The following is a 10,828-nucleotide window of genomic DNA, read 5'->3' on the forward strand; positions in this document are numbered from 1 at the left end:
TTTGCGGTGCATGTTTTAATAACTTATACACAAAAACAAATTATCTTACATGGATTTCCATTCATATCATTGAGCAAATTGGTAGGTACCTAACCAGGATTAAAATTAAAATTACCTAAGTACATAATAATATATCTAGTAGACTATTAATATCTGTTCCGGAAATATTTCATTGCCACAGTAAGCTTCGAAATAGCTAAAAACATTGTTTTCTATATGCAAACATTGTTTTCTGATATTATTATGGTAAATCACAGTGTAGCTGTTACCGGAAATGTATGAAATCAAGGAATTGTAGACAAATAATAGGAAAAGTGTACAATTCTGATACTATTTAGGAAATGTATAAAATATTGTTTAAAACACTATTAAATGCATAGATATGCTAGGAAATGTATAATTTTCCTCGGAATTGTATCCCTATAATTCCAATATCGTATTAGGAAATCTATCTAAAGTATGTTTTCAGTAATAAAACACGTTGTTATTTTTTTATTATAGCATTTATTGAGACAATCGGGTATACCTAATAGTCATCCCGTAAAATAATAATAATACTTTATTTAAAAAACACAGACATCTTGCTGTAGCAATACCCCTCGTCCCGCTGTCTCCGCGAAACTTCCAAAATCTTAAATATATACCTACATTTCCTATTGCTATTTAAGAAATGTATAGATTTATTAGAATTATAGGAAATGAGTAATGTGTGAGTAAAAAATAATTTATTTCATAAATTTCCGTGTGACATTAGGAATTACATGCATTTCCTAGGAATTGTATACAATGACGGACTACATACATTTCCGTTAACATAGCTACTGCATCTATCTACTACTTATAATCTACCAAATTTCAAAAAATTCGAACATATAGTTTAAAATCCGAAACACAGATAAATACTAAGTTCAGATGATACTTGTGTTTTTAAACTTTTTATTACATCGCATTCATTTTCCAAGAATTGAATGATGCTATGAATAACATAAAATTTCCAATAATTTTTACTATGTAGTAAATTACCTTTTTTTGCTCTATATAAAATAATTACCCCTATGAGTAACGGTTATCTTAGCTTTAGTTCCTAATAAGTGAAGAGAAAGTGCCCAAAAGTGATGCACAATAATACCTACCTACTATAAAGTATAAACATTAAATATATTTATATTTTATGTAATAATCCATAAGTACTTATTAATATTATAAATGCGAAAGTAACTCTGTCAGTCTGTCTGCTTGTTACTCAATCACGCCTTAACTACTGAACTAATTTGCATGAAATTTGGTATAGAGATATTTTGATACCCAAGAATAAACGCAACCACTGCGGCCAGCCAGACAGCCCGGACTCTAACCGAAATAGCAAGAGGAACAGTTTATCAAATAACCAACTATACCTACTAAAATTCTCTCTTGTCAACGTTGCTACCTCCTATAGCATTATGCGAAGATTGATAAGTTACAATAATTATTAGGCATCTAGGTGGAGTAGGTACCTAGTAGGTGGTATCCACACACCCATGTCCAGTGTAATAATCAATTTTATTTTACTTTTATTCATATATTGATAAGTAAAGTACCTGCATGGTAAAATGGACGTGCTTGAAACTCCTGTCAGTGACGAATGTGGCTGCAACGTGATCGTTTACATGAATGGAGTACATCAATATCCTCATGGCTTAATGACCTCAGAATGGAGTCTTAAATCGATGATCACTAGGAATGCATTCACAATTCTCGTTTACTTTAGATAATGTAAATTGTAAACGTATTTTGTTTTGAATTAAGATTAATCGTTGTGTTGATTAAGTAATATTTTTATATCTATGTTGTATGTTATGTTGTTATCTATATTTATTTGAATATAAAGCTGAAGATTTTTTAAATACTAACGCGCTATTCACAGGAACTAGGTAATTGAAGCAACAGTGATGCGTTCATTAGGCCATTTATAGAGGTAGAATATACGCTACACATAAATATATAACAACATCGATAGTGAAAAACCATACGGCACACCGCATAGTTAGCAGTTTATTAAAAAGTAATAAATAGTTATTAAACTAGAAAATACTTATTTTTGTAACATTAGGAACATTTAATTTAAGAAAAATAAGCAAACAAGTCACATGTTTTAAAAGGGAGGCACAGGCAGTCTTTTTGCGGAGTAAGTGCGGCATAATTTCCTTAATTAAGACGAAGCGTATCAAGCAATTTAAAAGTGAGAAATCTGCAAGAGCTTTAATTAAAGTTGATCAAAGCACTCTACGGAATCAAAGGTGGCGTAACGTTCGTTTTCACAATGAAATTAAAGCGGCCATTGACAATAAAATTAATTTGAAAGAACTACCTACCAGTGACGTTAGGTAGTATTTCAGGGTCTAAAGTAGGTCCCAAGACTAATTTTTCAATCTTACTTAAGTAACAGATATATCGACGCCCCCGGGGAATAAAATCGTAATAGACAAAAGTAAATTTTACAGGACGAGCAAAAAACTGTTATTCTGTTTTAGCTCATAAACTAATCGTCCTATATTAACATACAATACATCATTTTTTTCGGTATTTTTTTTTCTTAATTAGTAGCTATAATAAAAAAATATATAATGTATACTTTTAAAGTTATTACGAAAGATGTATAATACTGATTTTTTATTTAAGTCTATCCTAAGTAACGGCACATAACGATTTTATTCTAGTGAAATTGTAATATCATGAAAACTATATCCCTACATTACGATGTTTTTCTACAGTATTTTCATGAATGAATGGTAATTGTAATAAACTAATACAATTTTGTTCTTGTAAAAGCTACCAGTGTCTTTTTTCGTATAGCTATATAACGACTTTGTTTTTGTATAAATGTGTTTAGAGAGTTCATCATAATAAGCAGTAATGTTCATGAATTTTGGTTATAAATTATTGTAACACCACTAGGTACTTGGTACTTCGTGGGTGCTTTTCTACACTCAGTCAGTACCTACATATTCTAAAAAGTTAAATAAAATAAACAATGAAGTAAGTATAATAAACATAATTTTTATTTAAGAAAATCACAATTGTTACATCAGTCTTAGTTCTAAAAAATCAATCAGCCTGTTTCATTGCTCTCACTGTCACAGTCATCCTCACCTAAAACGGCTTCAGTATTATTTGTGCTTATCAGCGAATTATAAAAACTGTGATAATGGAGAGGTATGGCGTTAATCCTACAAAGACTCAACAGGTCTTCGTGTAGAGCTTTAGAAATTGGAACTGGACCGTTATAAGCTGGCTGCAATGTTACGTCATCAGCGATAGACGAAGTTGCTGCGGTAGAGGCAGATTTTCGTTTTCTAGTGTTTTTACTCATTTTAGTTGTAGTTGATCTTATATTCATTTCAATAAAGTCGTCATCATAATCATATTTAAAGTAAACAGATTGTGGATGTGTATGGGCAACTTTTATTTATTTGATCTTTGACCAATATATTTTGTTACCTTTTGCATCATTTAGCCAATTTTGTCCTGTAATCAATGATTTTATGTCATAAAAATTGTCTTGTCTCATTTCCTTGACTTTGTATTTTTCACCAGTTTGTTTGGCATTCATAACTATACCATATAATTGATCAGGTGTATAAATTTGTTTATTTTTCATTGCTCGTTCTACGCATGCATGCATAGAATCACCTTCATTTTGGCTGTGGCCAGATTCAAAGAAACGATGAACAATTTCCAGTTTGAACTTATTAGCAGCAAACAGATAAAGGGCAAACACAAATCTATTTTTGTTCTGTCCTGCGCAACCATCCGAATAAAAGGAAATTTTATTTATTTGTTTATGATATTGTTCTTCAATAAAATTATAAAGACAGCTACCTATCTCTATTGATCCTCTTTTAGCAATTTGCAAATGCCACATATAACAGTATCCTTTCTTTCTTGGATACTTCCGTTTATAATGGAATATTCCTACCTCTGACTGAGGTACGCCTAAAACCTTTTCTAAATCAAAAATTGCTAGAGTGAAGTTTGTGTTAAGATTTTCATTTTCCCAATTTTTGATTTCACGAATTCTTTCTTTATTATGTATATGTTTTGTGTAATTATCTTTTAATGATTCCTTATGTTCGCCTTCTGCTTGTTCATAAAGCGTACAAGTACTTACCACATAAATCTTTCTTAGGATGAAAAAAAGAATAATTAAATTTTGTATTAATTATAGTCTCATACTGCCTTTTGGTAGCCATCTTTATATCACTATAACCTGTCTGTTCCTTGAACCAATCTGTGTATAAACGGTACATTTTTGGTTCAATAGAGCTGCTTGGCAGTGACCCTGATACAGAAATTGTAGTGAGTGATTCTGATTCAGATGTACCTAATACTTGTATTGTTACAGAATCTTCATTGTCCACTATACCTTGTTGCCTTGGGCTTTTATCGCTATTTATAATTATAACCATCTCGTTGGGGCTTAAATTAGATCTATTTTGAGGCGTTAAAGTCTTATCAATATTGACATGTTTTACGTCGATTATGCTATGTACAGAACCTTTATTATTTTCAATAGGAACTAATGTTTCATCGAGGTTTCTATCATCTGAGTCTAAAATAGTATTATCTTCCTGTATTGTGCAATCAAACAGAGTCGGTGTATTCGATTTACTTTTACTGGCATGAATAATATACCCATCTGGCGAAGCAACAAAATCAACATTGTCGAATATAAAAGAAAGGTTTGATACTGATGTTGGTGTTCTTATAAGCTGATGATTAATAATTTCAATATAATCTGCACCTGAACTAGAAAGCATTTCATTTTCAGTAGAATTTTCACGAGTTAGGTTTACTGTTTGTAGTTCACATATATCTAAAGATGGTTCCTGTACATTGTCACCTTGTTCCCCGTTAGATGTAGTCGGTACATCTAAAATATTAACAGATATTATTATTATACTTAAATTAATATAAAAAAATACAACATTTTACAGATTGAACAGGTATTTACGTACCAATTAAAACTTTTGTTGCTATGCCGTCACATGGAAGAATATCAGGCATTTCAACATCATTATTATCTTCAGACCCTGTAATGAAATAATTATTGAAAGTAAGTAGTAGCAGAAAGAAGAAGTAATAATATTCAGATAAATCACACACGGCCATCTAATCCCATACTAAGAATAGCTTTTAGGTAGGTACCTATTATGGCAACCAGATCCCCGGACACAGAGCAAATAATCATGCTCATCACTCAAAGATTTGTCCTTGGTGGGAATCGAACCCACAACCTCCGGCTTAGCAGTGAGGGTCACTAAACACTAGACTAACGCATAATACCGAAGGAAATACCCAACATTTAACTAAAAAAAAATAAGCAGGTAAGTATACGAATTTCCTCCCTTTAAATTTTTATTTCAATAATATACTATTTACGTAATAAATAAAAAAATACTCACCACTTTCCCCTCCCTCAACCATTTTAAGAATTCTTCTAGCTCGTAATCCTATATGCCGATATTCCATGGTTAAATTTATATATTATTATAATTATCACAGAATACTAATTATGTTTATTTGTTTGTAAACAATAGAATACCGTCACATCCCAACGACTTCAAATTACGTAATGATTGATTATTGTGCATATGATCACCGTCCGCGCATAGTAACTTGTAAAAACTTGTCGAAATTCGAGCGAAAAAGACAATAATAACCAAATACTATATTAATAGAAGGAGAAAAAAATAGTATTACATTACTACATGTTTTCAAATTTATTAAGAATATTGTAATAGATGTTTACGTGAAATAGTATTGATAATAATGTCAATAATAAAGCAGTAATATACGTTTACCGTTCAAGATTCACCAAACTAATTTAGGTAAAGCATGTTATTGAAAAGAATTATCAATTGATTTACGTGAAAAAAATCGTATAATGCCTTACAGATTTCTCGCGACCTGCGTTCGTTCCATAATGAACGACTACGATGTTTTTACGGGAAGAATTTGTTACATGATTTCCGTAGAATAAAAATAAAAATTGTTATAACTTTATGAATTTTCTGTCAAAAAATCTAAAAAAAATCAGTAGGTGTATATCGACACCATAGATGCCGAAAATGCAAAAACATTAAAAAAGTGGTAATAGCGCATAACCATTTTATTCCCCGGGGGCGTCGATATGTACCTTCATCAGTTCGAACGTTACACAGGAAATATAACTACTTTAGAATAACCTTTTTAAAACCTTTAAAATTGGAGCCAGTGACTGGTAAAGGTATTCCAATTCATACAGTAGGTAGTTTTATTAAATCTAAATAAATAATTAATCTTTATCTTCATCGTCTCCATACCGTCATATCATAATGGTAACTCGCATATATACATATAGCTACTGTGCATAAGTATATATATTTTTTAATATAACCAAATTAAGAAAACTAATATAATATCGTTCCGATCTCTTTAATTCGGGTTGTAACCAATTCAATTCTTAATTTAGAAACGACCGCAACATGCTTTGTAGACTAAGAACTAGGTATCTGAACTAACTTTACTCCAAACATAATATTCAAATAAGATAGGGCCTTGCATGATGTCCTCGATTTATTTGTCGATAAATAATGATTATTAATTACCTACATTATTTACCTATCATTATTAGGTAGATATCGTGCGGAACAAGCTAGCGGAACAAAATAGGAATGAGCTGTTTCCTATCTTTAAAAATTAAAAAGTGGCCTAGGTTACCCTGTAACGTCCATACTATCTCCAAAAATATATATTATGTATATACCTAGATTATTATCATAAAACCACTCAATTGACCGTCGTGAAAAAGAACAAACATACATACAACATTAGGTACCGACACATTAATAATTAATTATTATAATAGTCTATATTATTAGTTAGTATAACTTAATGGTGTTAGTGACTTGGATATTTTAACCATGACATCGACATTAATTCTACATTATCTAACTTATAACTAGGTAATCAGTTTCCCAAAACTTTAACCTAGGTACCTACCTACGTTATCTATAAAATCTTGTCTGACCAATTTAGAAGTCATTTTTCAAAGTAGTTTTTCTTACACTCTTCTGTATTCTTTGTTTTTTTTTTATTATAGGTACAAAATATTATCTTTTAACTTTCCTAGGTTAAACATAATAATTATTCTTCTACATGCAATAGTTTAAGTACATAACTACTTAGATGAATAAACATATTACCTAATTATTATATTTTCAAGTGATCCAATCCTCATAAAGTCATAAAGAATAATAATATACATAATATAATACCTAAGTACTAGCTTTCCGACCGCGGCTTCGCCCGCATTTTCAAAGAAAAACCCGCATAGTTACCATTCTCGTGGAATTGTCGGAATAAAACCTATCCTATGTGTTAATCCAAGTTACCCTCTATATTATGTGTGCTAAGTTTCATTGTAATCGGTTCAGTAGTATTTGCGTGAAGGAGTAACAAAACATACATATACACATCCTCACAAACTTTCGCATCTATATTATTATATCTAATTAAAGTAGGATTAGTAGGATTATAGCAATTATAGGTAAAGGCTTAGATTACAAAATAAAGTATTTGTAATCTAAGGGTAAAGGAATGAGGAAATCGGCGTATCATGTTACATCTGCCAAATGTGGCCAGTGGATTATCCAAAAAGTAGTAGGTATAATATTCTGTGTCCCAACAGCCGGAACAAATATGGATGTAGGCAAAGGTAGGCATTTTATTGTTTTTTTTTAAATATGTACAATTTTTCTATCGATAAAACTTTACAAAAAGCTTTACAAAATTGCCATAAGATTGCCATACTAAAAATTCTATTCAAATGTCTACTGATATGTCAAATGATATGACATTTGACACCTGTCTTATCATTTGACAAATCACTGTGTTTCTTGTAAAATATGACATTTGTTATTTGTATTGTATTCTGAAAGCGGCATGATGGTTGTTTATTTACTATTTTTGATTGGTTTTAATGTAAACGTAAAGAAAGAGGCATATTAATTATTAATAATATTGCAATATATAATAATATAATTGCGATACGTTCTCTAATATATATATAAGATCTTCTAATTCAAGGGTAAGCAAATCGACCAAACCGAATAGGTAGGTATTAAATCGGTCTAACGTTGTTCTTGTGTTAAAATGTAGCCACATAACTACTTAATTATTTTTTATTAGTGTATAAATTAATAATTTCCATCTAGATTGTCATTAAAACCAAATGATTGAAAAAAATGCTTCTAAAGCTAACCTAGCCCCTAATAATGCCTCCAAAAAAGTATTCGTTATGTCAATAAAGTTTTTTTATGATTTATTTATTATTGAAAATAAGAGAGAAATAGATGTTTAATATTTACTGTGTTATATTAAAAGAGCAAGCAATATAATAATTATATTTTTCATTTCAGCTTAAAATGGAACAATCAATCTTAGAAAATTATGATCACGCATCATCAATTGTAAGAAGAGTTCTAGACAGATGTAGATATGAAAAACAAATGGGTTATCTGATAAATCCCATAAGGGACCATTATTCAAGAACAGCATACTATACTGGACGCTCTGTGGAATTTTTGAAAAAGGTTGATACGAAGTTGAATGATTTCCAAAACATCAGACATAAGTATAGTGAACATGGTTATATAATATTAAAAGCAATAAGTAAAGTATTATTAAAAAATAAATTACCTATATTCAACAATTCATATCCTACATATATTAATATTTGTTTGTCTGATTCTATTGAACCATTACAAGGACAACAATTTAAAGACATGCTTGAAATAATGGGCATTACATTAAACAAAGTTAAGGGCAATGGATTGATGCTTTTAGAAAATCCAAAGAACACATTTGAGAGATATAAGTACTTGTCTAAAGCTTTACAATACAGAAATACACAAAAAAACTTCTATTATTTAGATGAGAGATATATTGATGGGAAATTACAATTTGAGAAACCCTGGCTTAGAGACACACTGCCTGATGCTTCTAGCAACATAAATTGTGAAGTTTCTTCTGGATGTATGTTTTATTACATGGTTTCTGTAGTTGGATATGTAAGTGGACTATTCTGTTCTTCAGCATCAGATGATGGCTTTCAAAAATGGCTAATTGAGATTGCAATACCTAAACTGCAACCAAAAAGTGTTATTGTTATGGACCGAAGTTGCTATCAAAAACTTTTTGAACAAACTATTACAAGATTTGATTCTAGACAGGAAATGATAGAGTGGTTACAAGACAAACAAGTACCATACGACTCATCAATGCGCAAGGCAGAACTCTATGACTTAATAAGGAATACAACAGGAATAAAAAAATACACAAACACATATCATTTAGTAAGAGCTTTTGGTCATGACATTTTATGTTTGCCTTCTATACATTTGAAATTATCTCTTGCGGATACAACATGGACTATGCTTAAAAATGTGGTGTGGCCTAGTGATAGATCATTAATTGGAATTATAAATAATTGTGTTTTATCAAACATATCATCCATTCCAAAATCTGAATGGGAGAGAGAAGAATTAAACATTATCAATAGAGAAAAAGAAATATATAGTACAGACTTAGCTGTAGAAAACTATCTTGAAGCAAATGGTATAAAAAACGAAAAATCTGTTAAAAAAATGTGTGATTGCAATGAATTTTGTTTTTAACCAGCAATCTTGAAATGTTAGAGGTCTTTGATAAGTATCCGATAATGCCACAGCAATGGCACTCATATACCTACACAGTTAATTTGTGCTAGTTATAGTAAACTTTGTACATAGAAAAATATGAATAAATATTTTTTAAAGAATTGTATTGTCTTTCATGACATGCTGATTCATTGAAAATAAATTATTATGAAATATGTACCTTCACATATTATTATACAAGCCAATTAAATTCTTATTGTGCAACACAATTTCGCGATACGGCTCTGTTTCTGTGGCCACAAAGCATTGTGAACTATTTTTCGCTCAATTAGTGCTTTTGGTTATAAAGCTCAACAGATATTAAAAACTTAAAACATGTAATTTCTGCAATTTTCGCAACAATTTTCATTGATGATAGCGTCGTCTATGTAGTATGTCCATAAGTTGCTGGTTTAGTGGTATATGTAAGTAAGTACCTACTTATTTATTTAATTGATAAAAAACAGTAGCTGATAATATCTTAACAGAGATGCTTTTCAAACAATTCCAAGTAATATTATATTAATGTTATATTTTCTTGTTAAGGACGCTGTCACAAATCTGCGTTACTCAAATTTAGGTATCTAACGTCGCCACGTGGTTCGCGGGAACATCGCGCTCACGTAAACATAGCGCATTCCATTTTATAGACCATCTTCATACTTGATATTATTTTTTTTTATATTTTTATTGAAATTGATTCCAGAAGATTACTGGGAACTTTAAAAATTCATTTTGTTACTATTATTAGTAGGTACGATCCTTATAAGTATTTTAGTGTATTCAACCAACTTAAAAAAGTGTGACTATTTTACAACAATTTGAATATGAATTATTGTATTATTGTATACATTATCGAAGCTTTTTAAGAAATGTATAAAATACTTTTTTAAGAATTATTATCATACATAATATTATATGTTACCGGCAATATATTAAACCCGGCATTGTAAGCAATTCTTAGTAAATGTATGTTATTCCGAGAAACAGTCGGAATGAAATAAATTAAATTCGTTACCACACATTCACATTACCTATATCTTTAAATATGAACTTTTCCTAAGTAGCAAACACATTTGCAAATGTGGGTGGTTTTTGGGGTAGCTATT

At 30.3% G+C, this 10,828-nt stretch overlaps 1 protein-coding gene across 2 annotated transcripts; it reads left to right on the plus strand.

The window, feature by feature from the left end:
- Positions 1-7,955: 7,955 nt before the first annotated feature.
- LOC123695126 lies at positions 7,956-9,841 on the plus strand. 2 transcript variants are annotated; one of them, XM_045640858.1, is made up of 2 exons: positions 7,956-8,136; positions 8,442-9,841. In XM_045640858.1, exon 2 carries the CDS (start codon positions 8,448-8,450, stop codon positions 9,696-9,698), a length of 1,251 nt encoding a protein of 416 aa, XP_045496814.1. In that variant the 5' UTR covers positions 7,956-8,136; positions 8,442-8,447; the 3' UTR covers positions 9,699-9,841. The 2 variants fall into 2 exon arrangements, with proteins under 2 accessions (XP_045496814.1, XP_045496816.1); XM_045640860.1 differs by having other exon boundaries at positions 7,956-8,110.
- The last annotated feature ends 987 nt before the right edge of the window (positions 9,842-10,828 follow it).

The sequence above is a fragment of the Colias croceus genome, chromosome 10 (assembly GCF_905220415.1).
Source record: "Colias croceus chromosome 10, ilColCroc2.1".
Classification (NCBI taxonomy): domain Eukaryota; kingdom Metazoa; phylum Arthropoda; class Insecta; order Lepidoptera; family Pieridae; genus Colias; species Colias croceus.